Source organism: Aquila chrysaetos, chromosome Z, assembly GCF_900496995.4.
Source record: "Aquila chrysaetos chrysaetos chromosome Z, bAquChr1.4, whole genome shotgun sequence".
In the NCBI taxonomy this organism is placed as follows: domain Eukaryota; kingdom Metazoa; phylum Chordata; class Aves; order Accipitriformes; family Accipitridae; genus Aquila; species Aquila chrysaetos.
The window spans coordinates 6,601,819-6,619,268 of record NC_044030.1 but is presented as its reverse complement, the minus strand read 5'-3'; the positions used below and the strand labels follow the sequence as shown (position 1 = coordinate 6,619,268).

General features: G+C 38.1%; 1 protein-coding gene across 3 annotated transcripts in view; it reads left to right on the top strand.

The window, feature by feature from the left end:
- The window catches only part of VCAN (versican), a 113,211-nt gene extending 95,976 nt beyond the window's left edge, over positions 1-17,235 (top strand). For 2 of the 3 annotated variants that reach the window (XM_030004934.2, XM_030004932.2), the window contains exons 13-15: positions 12,578-12,722; positions 13,878-14,060; positions 14,536-17,235. In XM_030004934.2, the coding sequence (XP_029860794.1) occupies positions 12,578-12,722; positions 13,878-14,060; positions 14,536-14,666 (459 nt within the window). In that variant the 3' untranslated portion in view covers positions 14,667-17,235. Of the gene's footprint in view, positions 1-12,577; positions 12,723-13,552; positions 13,588-13,877; positions 14,061-14,535 lie in introns of those variants that run through there. The other variant, XM_041120915.1, reaches the window with a different exon arrangement.
- The last annotated feature ends 215 nt before the right edge of the window (positions 17,236-17,450 follow it).

Below are 17,450 nucleotides of genomic sequence, written 5' to 3'. Positions count from 1 at the left end.
GACAATATTATCTATCTACAGTTCTATTCAACACTTCTGGCATAAAGGACAATTTCTCAAATATGGTGAGGATTCCTCTGATATAAGAGTTTTCTTGGACATACTATCAGAAAAGTCACTCCAGCTCTTAGATAGACTGTGCATCTGCAATTGACATACATTCATCTTTATTTTGATAGTTGTTTGAATTTTCTGCCAATAACAGCTTGGTTTAATTTGAAAAACATGCTTACATGATTTTATTAGGTTTTGGATTAAAAAAAAAAAAGTTCTGATGCTTGGTAGACTTAAAAGAAGAAGCAAATGAACAGCAACAGCAAGACGTATTGTGGATGGAATTGTTGGTGCAGTGCTGCAGTTGACCCAGTACTGCCCAGATGAAATAGCTGTGATATATTTTAGTGATTTCTCTTTCACATGAGTTTTCTTTCTGAACCAAAAAAAAAAGCCCCTAGAATTGGGAATCATTGAACCACAGGCTCTACCATGGGAGATTATGGAATAAGTTTGGATTACTTTGGTACTCATTTTCCATGGACATAAGGAAACCCACAACTTAAATACTTAGTATGTTGAAAGGAATGCTTTTGCCAGGTGTTGGCATGTATTTTATTAGCAATTTCTGGAAAAAGGATCAAATACCTTTTTTTTTTCTTTGCATCTAAAAGGTATTTCAACCAATGAGTTCAATGGAAGGAAATCAGCCATTTTTTGACATTTTCAGCTCATGCCAAATTGTGTTTTTCCAGATTTTTTTAAGCTGAAGCTAAGTGCCAGTCACCATTAAAAATGATAGCTGGACAAAGCACATACATGAGTTCCTTAGTGAAAACCAACAAATGTACTTCCAAGTGCACTGCACTTTGTTTCTAACTACAGTGAACTATTAAATACACATGCCTACCCTTAGCTATTTTTTGTGGACATCATAGCCATATGCAGCACTGCCATATAAATCTTGTGCTCTCCGACTTCCATTGGCTACCAAAATACAGGGGGGGCTTTCTTTGAGCACACTTCTTGTCTCTCCATGTGAGATGAGGGTGATAAACTCACCTTTGTCATTGGCCTAGTAATGTGAGAAAGCTTAAATTCTCAGATGAGGTTGTGGAAATTTTCCTTACCTCATCAATCAGTGGATCATAGTTTTGCCGATCAAATAAGCGAGGGCCATTCAGTTTTCTGTGCAGTGTCCAGGTGAGATCAGTTCATGACCCTTCACTGGGATGGAAGGTTGGTTTGTTTTTTAAGGTGTGTGGGACAATGTAACCAAGATTTTTTAAAAGTGAGCATATAGAATTAAGGTTCTTACTGGGAAACCTACACTGAACCTAGAATACCCTTGACAGGCCCACAGCCCTACTGAAAACAGGGGCAATTATTTAGGGGCCTAGTAGTGGAGTAAGTATAGTCAGCCACTTTTGATATCTTGCCATTCTTTTTTTAACCCCTATAGAAAATACTGGCTGTTAGCAATTCATCAAAAACAGCAGCAGTCAAAAAAGCCCCTCTATTCCTGTGCATGTTTTTCAGGTATCAACTGGAATTTCTGTTTAACTTGCAAAAATAATGCTAGTAAGCAAATACTGGAATAAATGAAGTGTGATCTTGTAAATACATGCTCTGATTCTCAGAGTTCCTCAAGGAAAATGTTGATGTCTTGAATAGCAAAGCAAGTACAATCTGATTCAGTGAGAAAGCAAGGAATAGTACTTAAAGCTTTTTGGTCCACATGACATTTGTCCACATCTGTATTGAGTCTACCTGTTTTCCATAACAAGAGCTTTTAAGACAAGGAAAATTATCCTAACAAAATAGAAATGGGCACATTCCTAAATCACACTATTATAGGCTCTGTTCTTGCAAAGAAAACTTGAGGAGGCTTTTTGATCTACCTCACTGAAGTGTTTGATGCATAGTTATCTGTGTGCTTTTAGGGGATTTTGGCGGGTTTATTTCTTAACTGTGAAGTGGTTTTTAATTTAAAACTGCTCAGCAGTTTCCTGCCTTTCAGGCAAAATGTCATAATCTTATGCAATGGATTGGGTTGTGTAGGTAAAGTCTCATCAACTCCCAGTAAAAAGATGCCTTTTCAGCATGCTGTACCCACTACATCCCAAACACATATTGAGCTTGAAAAGTGCAAAATAACATGAATGAAGTAGTTGGGTCATACCTCTCATGCCCTAAAGTTTAATTGTCAGTCCAGGTGCTACTTTTCCATAAAGAAATTACTTTCCAGGTAACTGATATTTCATTATATTGTATTTTATTGTCTAGGACAATTTGCTTATATTTGTCTTTTTTACAATTTCTTTAAAAAACAAATTGGGAGCTTATTGGCTAAGGTCAGAGTATGTCTTCAAAGAAGCTCCTTGGCTAAGCTTAGGCTACCTTGTTCAACAAGCAGAACAAAATAAGCCTATAATTATACTAAACTGTGGAATCCATTGCTGACCATCCATATGAATCTGATTTGTTCTGATTTTATGTACTGTATCTGTATGGCAGGAAGCAATCTTTTCTCATCTACAATGTGTTCCTGCTCTGTCTCTCTGTTCTCTTTTCTTTTTTCTGTTTTTGAAAGAAAGAATTTTTCAGTGTTTCCAGTGGTTGGGAGAGGTGGATTCGTGTTCTGGACCTGATGGGCCACACACTTTAGCAGCAGCAATGATTCGCTTTTTATATCAAGGGAAAAGAGTTGATTGCAGCTGTGTTAGTACAGCATAAAAAGTGAATGCTCTTTCAGGAAACCTAGATCCTCACTTGTGGTGCAAGTTCAGTGAGAGTTGGAGATTAGGGGCCACTGCCACAACCATGGACTTGGAATACCAGCAACATCTGAGATAGCATGGGCCAGTAGGAAGGGAATTTGTAAGCTGCAAACTTTGGCATATCTGCTTAGTCCCTAACTTCAGATAATTTGTTTCAAAGGTGAAGGTAGTGAGAGCAGGTACTGAAGTGTGTTCAGAGAACTCACAGCACCCCAACATTTTTAAAGCTTCATTATTCATTACTTCCTTAAAATAAAGCCAATTTCTGCTCAAGACATTTCAGGTATGATTACATTGACAGATGGAAGAGGCAGAAGAAAATAATATAGTATTTTAAAGAGCATGTTTCGTTAGCTCTGCTTTTCTTCTATTGCAGTGTAGTTATAGGGCTGTTCTGTTGGCATTTGGTTTGGGAAAGCATTAGTTTTCCTCTGATTTACAGTCTACATGGGAATGAAGATGGCTATATGTAAGACTGTGTTTACATTTAAAAAATTACAGAATCAAAATTTTTCCTGCACTTTTCTGTAGACTTTTCTCCCAGCTTTTCTGTGATAGTGAACAACTCTTTAAGGATGAATCATGGACAATCTTCATCCTACAATTATCATAAAAAGCTCTAAGCAATAAAAAAAAATGTATTTGGGAAAATCACAGTGGTACAGGAGAAGAAAGCAAGGCCCAAATATTCGCACAACTATGTGAACAGAGGAATTTGTCCATGCCTACTTGGATCTTTGTATACTTTAAACTTGATGTAATACAAACTACAAAATAACAGAACTTACATTATCAGTGGAGACATTTAATAATTGGCTTGATCAAAGGAAGAGTGAACACAATGTGACATTTGAAAATATCTTAGGGAAATTGAATTTAAATAATTCACTTAGTTCTGTGAATAGTAACTTTTACAGCTGTAAAGCACACCCATCCAAATAGAAAAAATCTGGTGTTGCTTTTGGCAGCTTCTCCATTGTATTTGGATTGCTGGCCTTTCACTGTTAAGGACCCTTGTGAGCAGGCACAGCAGTAAAGGAGTCCTTTGGAGCTATTCATGTTATGGATTAAGCGCATATAGCTACTTGGGGTTGTGCCTTGGGCCTCCGTCTCACAAGGGGAGTTATTCATATCCCTTGGAAAATGCTGCTGATAATTAGTGCTTTGTAGGGCGGTGAGCTCACTCCCATTACATAAGATTAGTGCTGTAATAAGAAGCTGGCTAGTGTCGGTGGCCAGATTGTCTGTCACTTGGAGAATGCTGCCAGCTAGGAAAGTAATGGGGCATATTGCCACTTTTAAAACTGTCCAGAGACTCTACGTTAGTTTTTCTTCCCTTCAGCATAGGAGCATTTATGCTTTGTGTTTTGCAATGCTGGACCTCAGGTTGTCAGTATTAGGTAGCTATATTAAAAAAAAAAAAAAAAAACAAACCAAAAAAAGGAAAATAAACCAGAAGTTTAATTCTGGCAAAAACAAAGCCCTCTCTTTTCCTTCCTTTATTGGTCAGTGAATCAGAATGGTTTAACTTGAGCAAATCTGTAACTGCACCCCTCTCAGAAAGAGTAACTTCATTGAACACAAAACCCTTCAAAAGGCATGGAGTATTGTAGGGAAGGAGCCTGCCTCTGAGGGTTAAATAAAGCAAACAAACTAAAAAGTACTGTAGTCAGCTGCAAACAAAAAGCTTATTGTGCCCATGTCCCACAGGATCCTTGGAGAAGGAGATTTTAAATCTACCAAATGTTTTCGTTTTGTGCTGCAGTCAGTCATTACAGCCTCTTTTTAAGATGCTCATTTGACCTGCATTTAAATGGAGGAGAACTATATAATGTTATTAATGACAGGTATATTTTTAGTTCAGTATGTCATAGGCAGTAAGGAGGGCCTCTTGGACAAAGTGGTTTTTTGTCTCATTTTTACAAGGGGGGTCAGCAGTTACTTCAGAGCCTCATTATGGTTGGCTCTGGGCTAAAACTCTTGGACAGCTTCAAACCTGTAGTAACTGTTGATATAAATGACAAAGTGCAGGATTTTCCTTTTTTGAGTGGCTGTCCTGGTAGTTGTGTACAAAAAGAATAAGTCACACCCCATGCAATTTGCATCATGTTGATAATATATAACTATGTTAGTGTGACTTCCAAAGAACATGTATTATACTAACCATCATTTAACACCCTACCATACTTTTCTTCCACAGTAAAACACCTGCCCATTAGCAAGAGAATTTCACCAGCTCTTTGCCACTCATTTTTCAGTCTCTGTGCTAAGGTGACTTCTGAAAGCCCAACACGCACAGTATACCCACAAAATTGAACTATACAGTGTGTGAACCATGATGAAAGTTATTACTCTAAGAAGAGTTGGTACAGAGCAGATAAAAGTCAATGGAGTTGTGTCGACTGGCTTCAGTTAGCTTTTAAAGAGTTAATAAAAGAGATATCTTTTCTGAATCATTATTGTGGAACTACACAGTTAGTATCCTGACTCAGTAATGTGTAGACATTGCCATCTAGTGGGAGCTTCCTGCTATACTTAGTGGTTTCTGCTTCTCATGGAAAAGTTGTCACACTCTGGTATTGTTTTAAAAAAATGTCAAAGAGCTAGTCATCTGCTCCACCACACAATCAACTCCCCCCTAAAAGATAGCACTAATAGTGCTTTTATGTTTCAGCTTCATCAGCTGGCCTTTTTTACTTGTTTCATTTGTATTCCTTAGGTTTGTTTCCCAAATTTATTTTTGCATAGATCTGATGGCTTATTCAATCTGCAATCAGTGCTTGTGGATATTCATAGATATACATGAGTGTATGTTATTCAGAGTCCTTTTTTTGCAAGCTGTTGCACAGGAAATCAAAGAGTCTTTCAATACATCCCACTGTTCTCTTACCAAAAAATCTTTTCAAGTGAAATCTTTTGCAAGGGTCTTTAGCAAAGCTCCTTCTGGGAGTTTGTCTTTCTCACAGTGTGACTGTGTAATGGTGAGTGTTGGGTGCCTGCCTCATCCAAATCCTGCCAGTTTCCCAAATTCCATGCAAAAAAAGCTCAGATTAAGGGCTTGAGGGAAGCCATTCAACTATGATATAACATATATCAGGATCATGACAAGATTTTTATGTGTACTTGTAGATAAGTTTAAATACAGCAGCTGCCTTCAAATTGACTAAAATTTCTCCTAGCAAAGATTTACCAACACACTTAGCTTGGTGCCTCCTTCAGCAAGTTACTTTAGCATGTGTCTGAATTGTGCATGGGATCTACCCTACAGAGTTTAGGGCACCACCTATGTCTTTAAAGCAAGGTATATGCTTAAGCACTCACTGAATGGAGTTTTTAATCTCATGAATGCTTTTGGTGAGTTCTGTCAGACTGCTCCCATTCATAAAATTAAACAGAAAAATCCTTTTCAGGACTGGGGTGAAATTAAGTGAAACAGAGCCTATGCTCTAAGCTAGTTTCTTGTCTTTCCCAATGTATAAATGCGTTTAAACACTAGCTGAACTTAATGGAAGTATTTCAGACATTGCCAAATCTTCACAGTAATCTGTTTGAATTTTTTTTATCGAAAGGAAATGCAATCCCTTTGTAACTTCCCATGAGCGTCTCATGTAACAGAATCAGTGCTGTATAACAGCATGAGCCACGAACGAGGGTTTTCTGAACTGATCCATATACTCATTGTAACCTTGGGCTGATCTTGTTGTAGTTCAGCCAATCTATAAAACTGGGTAATTGCCAGGTCTTACTAAAAGTGAAATGTAATTTTTAGTTAAGCTATCCAATTACAACAGAACCTCCACAGGGAGGGACTTGTTCAGGGGATTTCCTGATAAAGATTTCTAAGAATTTGTTTGCTATTGTGAAAAATGTGTATTCCTCTTCTTAGCAGAGTTATGGGGGGGAAAAAGGACAATAGTCAGTAAGATTTGCAGTGGTGGTTTCAGCTTGTTTAGTGATAAATACCAGGCAGGAAGAGTTGCTTCACTTTAAGATGAAGTATCCAGTCAGCCAGTCCCCTATATCTTTCCTTGGTTTTTTTGATTTGCCTCATTAGTCTTGTATTAGGAAGCAATCAGACAGGGAAGCAGCTAGAATGAATGAAAATAAAAATCACACTGGAAATTACAGGTCCCCAAAAGTGCCAAGACAGATTTGTACTTTAAGCTTATTCAAACATGCTGAAAACATGCTTCCTTACCCCAGGAGGAAAAGCATTAACCCTGTAAATCTAAACAGATGTATTTCAAGTAAATTATCTCCTGGCTTTAGTTATGTACAGAAGATTACACATTAAGGGGGTCAAGCAGTAAAGTTTTGTTTGCATCAGTAGTTTATTTTGTTGTGCTTCATTAAACACAGTGCTTGTTGACTATTTTGGAATACAAAATCCAAGCGATTGATCTCAGCCACTTGGTATGCCTTTTGAAGATAAGGAATGACTGAAATTTCCAGATGATTGTCACAAAGCTGAGATACTGCTTACACATGGATTCAGCTTGGCAGTGCAAACATCTGAAAGAACTGAGTGGATTACTCACTAGTAAGGAAATGAGTCTCTCAAATAAGGCTGGTTATCTGAAAATTTAAATAACAAATCTCCCACAGGGTAGAATCTTGTTCATGATGGGAAGGCTATGCTCATTCAGTTTAATTAGCAGCCATCTGAATGAGAAAAAGTAGTGAGTAGCTAATAAAGTTAGCTGCTTTACAATTCTTGCTATAATCCTGGCTTTCTTAGATTTAATTTATGTGAAAAGTCAGCCTGTCACCCAACTGGCAGACTATGGCTGTGTGTTAATTCAATGCCATATAAGGAAATCCTCCCCCAAAATGTGGAACTTAATAATATGTCTTCATGGGCTCTTGTAACCATCACATCCAAGCTCCTCCTGTGAGGCAAGAGAATATATTGTCACTGTTTTACAGACTGGGAATCAGCCAGTCAAGTGCATTGTCTAGTGCCACGTAGGAAGCCTGAAGAACTGAATCCCAACTCAGCTGCAGCTCGGTTAACCCATAGACCATTCACCCTCTTTCTGCAGGAAAATTTTCAGAGCTCTTTACCAGAGAAAGCTAGAACAACTAAATCTAACGTGTCAGCACAGACTTTGGTTTCAACAAAAAAACTGTACAAGAAAGATTAATTAATTATTACCGTATAATTAAAGGCATAAAGAGCATAACAAGAGCTCTGGTTTTCAGCCTGAAATGATGGCAAGACAGGCAAGTGGTGTGGCTCCCAAAGGACCAAATGAATGTACAGGGACAAAAATCCTGTCCCCAATGCTAGGTCCTGCAGTTGCCTGATTACACAGAAACCACAGTTTTTTGATAAAAAACACCCAAGTGTCTTGCCATCATAGATGTTGAGATTTGCAGAGTGACAGATGCAGTGGTGTCTGCCTGAGCCTGAGGTGTGTGCTTCCAGGCTTCACTCCCCTGCATTGCTTTGAACTTCCCTCTCCACAGCCATCTCAGCAAAGCACGCTTAATAGCTGGAGGAGAAAAGTGTAGCTGGCCAAATCTCCTTTGAAGTACATTTTGAGTCATGTACATAATTAAGATTATATGTCCTAAAATGTACAGTCAGGCAGTGCTTTACATCTTAATCCACGGGAAAACTTCACATGTGTTATGGTAATGTTGCTTAAAAAAACAGGATAGTAATAGTTTTTATGTCCCTCTGTGTGATCATCCAGTGTTAAGTATTTCTGCTGAGGGAAGACTAAAAGGGTCATAGCAGCTTTTCTTCCATGTATTAACTTAGCATTTGAATCTATTTAGGTTTACAGAAACATAAGTCGTATCTTATGAATGGTACAGCTAAGAGTATTGCTAAAGGTGTCGACTGAAGCTTGGTTGTTGGCAAAAGGATGTCTTGAGCTTTATCAATTCAAACACAGTGCTCCTTAGTGCAGTTTCATTGGTCTGCTGAGACAATGACAGTTTACATGAAGATATAACCTAGCAGCAGGGTGGCTGGAATGATGCCAGCAGGTTTTGGCTCGTCTGTGAATATGCCTGATCTTTTTTGGACATGATCTTAAAAACCAAACAAGCCTAAATAATACATGTTGCCAAGGACTGAAGTTATTTTTTATTTTTTTTTTGTACAATATACTTTTCTAAAACACATTATGCATTGAAATACAAGGATCTTAAATGACATAGCCACTTCGAAAAGGGAATTGTATTCAGGGTATTTTGAGCAGTGTTTCTCAACAGAATAATTATGACCTGAGTATCTTAGATGCTTACTGCACTTATTGCAAGGGTAGGGGAGTCTTAGCACACTTGGTATGAGAGATTGTAAGGGATACCTTTGAAAACAAACAGTACAAATCAATATGTGACTTATGCAATTTGGTTCTTTCCCATTGATATTTTGCAGATATAGGTTTACTGGAGATCGTGTAGTCACTCCTGATTTAGACTAGTGTAAGTGAAAAACAGAATCATGCTCATGGTCATGCAAAAATGTATCTGTAAGAGGAAAACAAAATATTAGTTTATTTGTCTAGCAACTATTCCACTCAAACTGTGAGAATCTTTTTGTATCGTTATCCCATTATCAGTGGCTAAATAAGGCATTGAAAAACTACAGAAGAGCTGGGTGGAGACCTAAGAAAGCAATTCAGCAGTCTGGAACTTCCTCTGCTAAGCAATTCTGGCACTAAACCCAAGCAAAATCAGAGTTACTCAGCCAAAATAAATCTGTGCAATGACGATATCAAATGTGAGGTAACAGCAAGTCATGCTGGAGGATATCAGACATTCCTGAATAAACCACAGGGCCTAGATTGGCCTTTGCCATTACACTGCAGCCCTGCCAGCAAAGCAAACAAATATTCTGGAGTCATTATGGCAAGGCAAGTAAGAGCATATGGAGTCTATGTGCTTAGGGTGGGAGCTGGCAAGCTGCTGACCACCTTCAGCTCACACGCCCCCAGTAGCCATTAAATATCCTTCATTCCCACACTCTGATCCCTATGGAAGCAAACATGTCTGTAGTATAATTTCCACAAGAAACAGCTGCAAGGCTTGTTTAAGTCTTTCTTTTGCTCTCAGGGTGTATTGATAAAAAATTTCTATCACTAACCTGGCTGTTTAATTTTTCTATGTGTCTGTATGTCTGGGCATATTCTTGAAGGTTATTGGATTGCCTCAGCTTAAGAAGTTGCTGCCCATTGTCTGAGCAGTGTAACCAACCATGCATACACTCGTGACTTACATTAGCACATCTTAATTTTCAGCTGGGTTGGGTAGTAAGACATTCAGAGGTGAAAGTGAGAGGTGATCGCTTCTTGCTGCTTACCCCATCTCCGCAACACTCAGACAGATTTTCCTGCAGCATGAGTGAAACGTACACCAATTTTCCTTCAATACCTTATACTTTGTGGTGCTCTGGAAGGTGCATCACAGCCCCCCATGTAGAGGAGATGGAGCAGGAATCTGGTGCAGTACCATCAGCAAGCCTAAGCCTTCCATGTGTGCATGCACTCAGCTATCTCTGGTTTAGCCCGCAGTAGCTTTCCATGTTGTGGTAGCGTGACCTTTTCCGATCAGATTCCTGCATCCTTAACCAGGTCTGCTAAAAAAGGTGCTAGACCTTTGGCTCAGCGGCCATTCCAAAATACCCTTTTGGAAAAGGGGTCTTGGAGCACCCTAAATTACATTAATACACACCATGCATAGGCATATTCCTTCCTCCTTGTTTTCCTTCTCGCTGGCTCATGAGAAAGACACAGAACTTGCTTTTCTTTTTTTGCACTAGGTGTTGCAGGAAGCCCCCCCCCCCAGATCCCATTTGACTCATATGTATGGTATTTGGCTACTGTGCTTGCAAAACTCATACTCTGATTTATAAGCTAATGTGAAATGCTGAATTCTGGACTTGAGTAAATGAGTGAGTGTGTATTGTAGTTTAGGACTATTAAACACTGAAAGGTAGAGATGGAATTAAGTTAGTTCCACATAAAAAGGGGGATGTTTTATTAGAGGTAATAAATTCAGTGCAGAACGAATTTATTTAGACCATGCTTGTTAAATTGCTTAGATAATTAAAACCTGTGATGGTTAAGATGACACATGGTTGGAAAAGGTTAAGTATTTAACTCAGTTTTTTCATAGTTTGATTCATTGTAAGGTAAATACTACTTGTGTGGGATATGTTAACTTTATTTCTAAAATGTGTTCGCCCAGGCAATGAATAGCGGTTATTTCATAAAGTTAAGAAAATAGAAAGCTAAACTTTCATGACATTTATATGGGCCAGCTCTAGACAGAAAGATGTAAGCACTGAGGAAAATATAAGCACTGTAGAAACTGTGTCATTTTGACCATACAAGGGGCTAGATGCCTGTTTAATGTCTGGCATTTATGTGAATTCCAGTTCTTTCAGATATCTATTTTTATCCTTCATTAAATTCTTCTTGGAGTGACACAACAGAAATCCCAAAGAAAATCGCTAAGAATAGTTTCCCAAACCTTCTCTTTCTTTTCTTTACATAACATTATGCAAACCTCAATTTACGGTGCTTCATTTTGCACCAAGATGAAACAAGAAGTGGGATAAAGATTACTCCACCTCTGCTGATTGCAAGGACAGTAGGCTATATGTCCCCTACCAAGGACTACTGCATAGATTTTCAATCGGTGTGACACTCCCTTTGTTTCTATTTTACTTGCTTATTGATTGAGAAACAGACTGAATCCTCCCTAATTTTCATCCCCAAATGACATCATTGTGCAATGATGAGCTTAGCCATGCTTGAAAGAGTCCATTCTACAATGGAATAAATGCAGGTTTAGCCCATGCATGGAGCTGTGCGCAGCCTGCCAGCAGCCAGCATCCGCAGCTCCTGGTAGGGACATATCTTCAGGTAGATGCAGAGCTGAAAGCTGCAGAGATGTAGAGCTAAATAACTGCAGACCCACATGTAGCTAGCTTGGATCCCAAAGGACAGAGCCTGCCCAAATCGATATGCCAGACGTATGTCCTAGGTGCAGGGCTAAGAAACTATTTTTTATTTTTTATGCTAAAGATATTTTTCAGCTATTCGAATGTTCTTTTTTCTGTGTCTGTCACATACCAACAATCAGATTTCTACTTGTAAAACTAGTGTGCCAGTTTCTGGTTTTATTCATATATATTCACAGATATCTGGAGTTAGTTTTTCTACAGAGGGCAGAATCTGGATCATCATTTCTAAAGCTGAAAGGCTGCTGTATATGCTCAGACTGCCACCTAGGCCTTTTTAATGGAAATATCAATCTGCAATGCTCTGGGGGCACATTTTGACACCTTTACTTATTTTACACCTAATTCTGCACGTCATCCCATTGAATGACTTCATTAAATGAGGTCAGAGAATAAATAATTTGAGTCTGAGAAGGTAGCCTGTAATTTGCCATTTAGTAGACACGGACTAACAAGGGTTACAGGCTATTTACTACATTTCCTAGCATTCCACTTCATGTCTGTCTATGTAGGAAAGAGTGTGTTTCAACACACTTAGGATCAGATTTTGCTTGTGCTGAAATGTGTCACTTTGTTTTGTTCATCTGAGATCAGTTTACAGTAAGTGAGAAGTTAGATCAGATTTTTTTTTCCCCATTAATATAATCTGTTAATAGAGTGGGAGGATATTATAAATCTAGCTTTGTTTAGTTCGTGCTTAACAGCCAGAATCAAACAATTGAGATTGCTCTTCACCGAAGTTAATATTGTGTGTTCTTCTGTAAAATGGAATGTAAATATACTCCAGCACTGGGAATAATGGTTTTGCTCCTCTTTTCTGCAGCAATATGAGAACTGGCGACCAAATCAGCCAGACAGCTTCTTTTCTGCTGGAGAAGACTGTGTTGTTATAATATGGCATGAGAATGGGCAGTGGAATGATGTACCATGCAATTATCACCTTACCTATACCTGCAAGAAAGGAACAGGTACAAACTTTCCAGTAACAATAGCATAAGTCTCTAAATTCCAGTATTATAAAGTTAAAATGACAATTTCTAGCTGATTTCTGGTGACCAGTACAGTGAGCCCTCAATTGAGTTAGCCTCACAAAGTCATCCTTCATCTGTATCCACGTATTACATCTCTAGCTAATCTGTTCTTGAGTCAGGAACAAAAGTGCACACAGTTGAAACTCTTGGTTAAAACCAGGCAAATTTCTTCTTAGGTACAGATCTCAGCAAAACAGGCATTCATGCACCTGGCAGGCCTGCTTTACTTGCATACCATGAAAATATTGCCAACTCTTCTTTCCTGCGATGGCATCACCATGAAGTATGTGGGCAGCAGAATACTGGTAGGCAGTCAGAGCAGGCAGCTAGCCATTGGTATGTGGTTAGCTTTTCGTTTTCAGTTGAGCTTACTCTTCACCCATCAAGTAATGTTGACCTTTGTCTTCCTCTTTTCCAAAACCATCTAGTTTAATGGCACCGCTGGAATCTGAAAAGCACATTTGGTTTCTACACTGTTAAAGCTGATACTTACAGGAAACCTGACTGTTACCAGGAGCTGTACAGAAATACTTTAGGAATTGCCTCTGCCTCTTCAGACTGGGAAAGTAAAGAAGCAGCCAAAATCTTGTGTGTGCTCCATTGTTTCCTGATTACCATTTACAACTTTTTGTTAACATGTTCTCTGGGCATTGAAGGATCCATCAGTTTTAAGTGCTTTTAAATAGTCTATTGTTGAGGAAGACATGAGAAGTATTGAAAATGAGACTTTTTTCTTAAATGCCTGTAATAACTTCACTGATTTTCAGGTTTTGCAGCTTTCCAGTGAAAATCACTTCTTTATGTGAGTATGCCAACCTTTTTGGCTCAAATTTACATCAGAAATTTAAACCCCAAAGGCAATACTAGCCGTACTGTCTGCTGTTTTCCAATTCTCATCATTACTGTATTTGGTCTACAAGACTGGACAACTACATAAAAGATTGATCTCCCCGTCCTTATTTGGATATGTCTCTTGGGAGTCTAACTGAAGTCCCTTGACATCTTCCCTTAGCCAGGGTTTAGAGGTCGGTACCATATTCAGAAGTGCATTTACAAACTGATGTTTTGGGTTATGTTCTCTCTTCCTTTCAGTTGCTTGTGGTCAGCCTCCTGTTGTGGAAAACGCAAAGACCTTTGGGAAGATGAAACCTCGTTATGAGATCAACTCCCTTATTAGATATCACTGCAAAGATGGTTTCATCCAGCGTCATATTCCAACCATCCGGTGTCAAGGGAATGGAAGATGGGATATGCCTAAAATTACTTGCATGAATCGTGAGTTCTTTGAAAGCAAACCAGTGCTGGATCAGAAGCAATAGACTAATTTAAGATTAATAAGTAATGAACGTGTAGTTTAAGAGAAGTGCAAATCTGGTATGACAGATTATGACAGCAATACTGCTCACTCTAGCTGTAGGAAAAAACACCAGGCCTCCAAAACTAATGAAAATGTTCCTCTTCTGTTTTTACAGAAGCCACTAAGATTCTTTTAAAGTGAAAAACAATGCTCTTACAAAGCCCCTGAAATCAACAGGTTCCTAATAATACTAACAATTCTTTCTGCAACTGTGGTCTAAGTGTGTGTAAGAGATGCTTCTCCTGTCTGTAACATGGTCATAGTACCAATTATTCATTTGTTAACCCTCTAACTAATCAAGAATAAATGGAACTGTAACGTGAAGCGTAGCCAGCCCAGTCATAGTTAAATAATTTTAAATTAATTTCCCCTTTTTCCTCCTTCTCATTGCAGCGTCCACATACCAAAGGACTTACTCTAAGAAATACTACTATAAACATTCTTCATCAGGAAAGGGAACATCATTAAATTCATCAAAACACTACCATCGCTGGATCAGGACATGGCAGGACTCAAGGCGCTGAGAGCTAAATGGTGAATGGGGATTTCCACCATTTCCGCCAAAGTCATTACTTTCTGTGCCTTTTCTATCACTTATGGGAGTATTATCGAATTGTTTTGAAACTATGGACTGCGGTATTCACAATGCATTTTTGCAAAAATATGGTGTTTATCAGAAAATTTAAAAAAAAAAAAAAAAAGGAGAAGTGCTTATGGGGATAAAAGGTAACCATTTCCAGCCTATAAAGATTATTAGTTTTCTATATGCCATCGGTGTGGACCATTTTATGATATATACCAGCCTTCTGCAATATTTAAACAGCTCGATTTTAGCACCAATGAAAATGTAAATAAGATGATTTTAATGTTTAATTGTGTGTTGTTTTTAAAATCCTGTATATAAAATGAAAAGTCACACTAATTTCAGGCATATTTATGGTTAGAATGGCCTCAGAGGTCTTCAGTCATTTATGACATTGTTTCTATGTTGTTTACCTAGGCTGGAAATGGTTGAAATAACTTCACTGACTGAAATTTGCTATTATCAGGTGAAGATAAACACACAAGTGACATGACTTTTTTTTTTTTTAATGGCAACTGTGCCAATTTCTATCCAAGATACAGTTTGTGTCCATGTGATGCAAAGTTTAGACAGAGCACATAAAAGTGGCATGAAGCATGAACTAGGGACTGCAATGTGGAACTTTTTTTCTGCTCTCCATTCCAGCTTCACCATTCATGAGAAAGGACTGCATGGAGGAGTTGTGTATGACAAGGAGGGCCTGTAAAAAACCAAGTGCTAATACATTAACTTTATCAACCAGGGCCACTTTTTTGAAAAGAAAAAAAAAAGGAAAAAAAAGAAAAAAATTTACTTTCACGACATTAACCACAAGGTCTATATTACAGGTCTCTGCATTCTAAAATGGAGATAGACCTGGTGTTTGGGGGATTTTTTTTTGTAAAAAACAAACAAAAATCAAAAAAGTAAATAATTTTGTATATATAACCATTTTTTAATCTTTTTATAAAGTAATGAATGTTTGTGTATGAATGCTGCAGCTGTGAAGCGTACATAAATAAATGAAGTAAGCCATACTGATTTAATTTATTGGATGTTATTTTACCCATGCAAAGAAGATTAAAAGAGCTCGCCAGTGCAGTATTAGCCCCTGAGCTCCACTTTTGGAACCATCTTTCAGTTCAACTGCTATTTCCCTGGAGAACAGAATTCCTGCTATACAGGATCATTTGTTTGTGGTTAGATGGGTGAGAACCGTGTGACTTACAGAAGAATCAGAATCTTGGCTTTCTAGAAAGAAGTGTGTGCACAAAGAGATTATAGGTTATAGTTGGTGCAGTGTGTACGTAGGAGTTTTCTATTATGATTTCTTACCCTGGTCAGCTCGATGACTGATCTGGATGTGTACAGTAAATGTAGAAGGTAACATTTGAAATGACCTCTCCACAGAAAGGACTGTTATTTCTGCAAAGTGCCTTGCACACCTTTGGGCACAGGACAAAAAACAAAAAACAAAACAAAACAAAAGGTGAAAATAAAGAACAGTAAGTTCCCTATGATATACCTTTTAAAATAACATTACAAATACAAACACAGATGGGAGGTTTACGCCTTTGTGTTAGTGTGGGGATATGATGCAAAAAAGTTGAAAGGGAAAGGAAAAGAATTGAAACCCAGCCAACATGTAAGAGTTTGTACTAGGCAGAGCTGCCCATGGAGTGACCTTGCCATAGCTCATTGGGAACAGTAATTACAGCTCCAGACAACATCTCTTAAAAAATTGCAGTGACTGCTCCATCAAGTGTACCCAATCTTAATGCATTCAATGTGGCAGTGCGTCACTGTGTTGGCCGGTTCATTCCCCACCCCTCGCCCCCAAACAATGCACATAATACTTTTCTCTATTTATATTATTATCTTGTATAGTGTATAATGTGAATGTCTGGTTTTTTGTGAATGAAAGTCTAAAATCTTTGTAACTTTTATATCTGCTTCTGTTTCACCAAAGAAACAAGGTTTTGCTATACTGTGACTTGTCTTGTTATTGCATGTCTTCCTGTTTAAATCTATGCAATGTGATTTTTTTCATATGAATACAATTAGACTGTCAGGTACTTCACAATTATCATGGGCTTAGTCAAGTGCCCACTGGAGTCAAAGAGAGTCAGCTGGCTGAACTTTAGTAGGTGCTGGATTTGACTTTATATGAGCAGCTCTAGGGGATATTTTAAGATATACATTGTATGTTTTGAAGTCGATTATTGCTTGTATAAGTCAAGGCTCTGTTCATAAATATACAGTATTCTACACATGACTTCCTTGTACCAGAAACATACAGAACAGAAAATATATTTTAACACTTTGCAAACTTTCTCACCATATGTATAAAAAACCCTGCATAGATTTGTTGTTTTCTTGTCTACTTGTTGGATTTAAACAATGTTGTAAGGCATTCAGATAACATTGTGATTGTAGTTTTAAATAGGTTAGATACAGTGCTTATATTGATTTTTTCACCTCCTTCTATTACGCATAATAAAATAGGACTGACAACATTCCTTATTAAAAAAAAAAAACAAAAAAACCAAAAAAACCTGTTACCCATGCTTGTTTATTTAGACAGAGAATGGAACTTTATTCAGCTCTGAAAACTTTTTCTATTACTGATCTAAACCCCAAATGTTCCAATACCAAGCCCCTGCAAAATGCACCCACTCATATCACAAAGTTAGGTCTGCTGTGAAGGCAGGGCATTACTATGAGTGCCGTGATGCCTTTAGGTGGA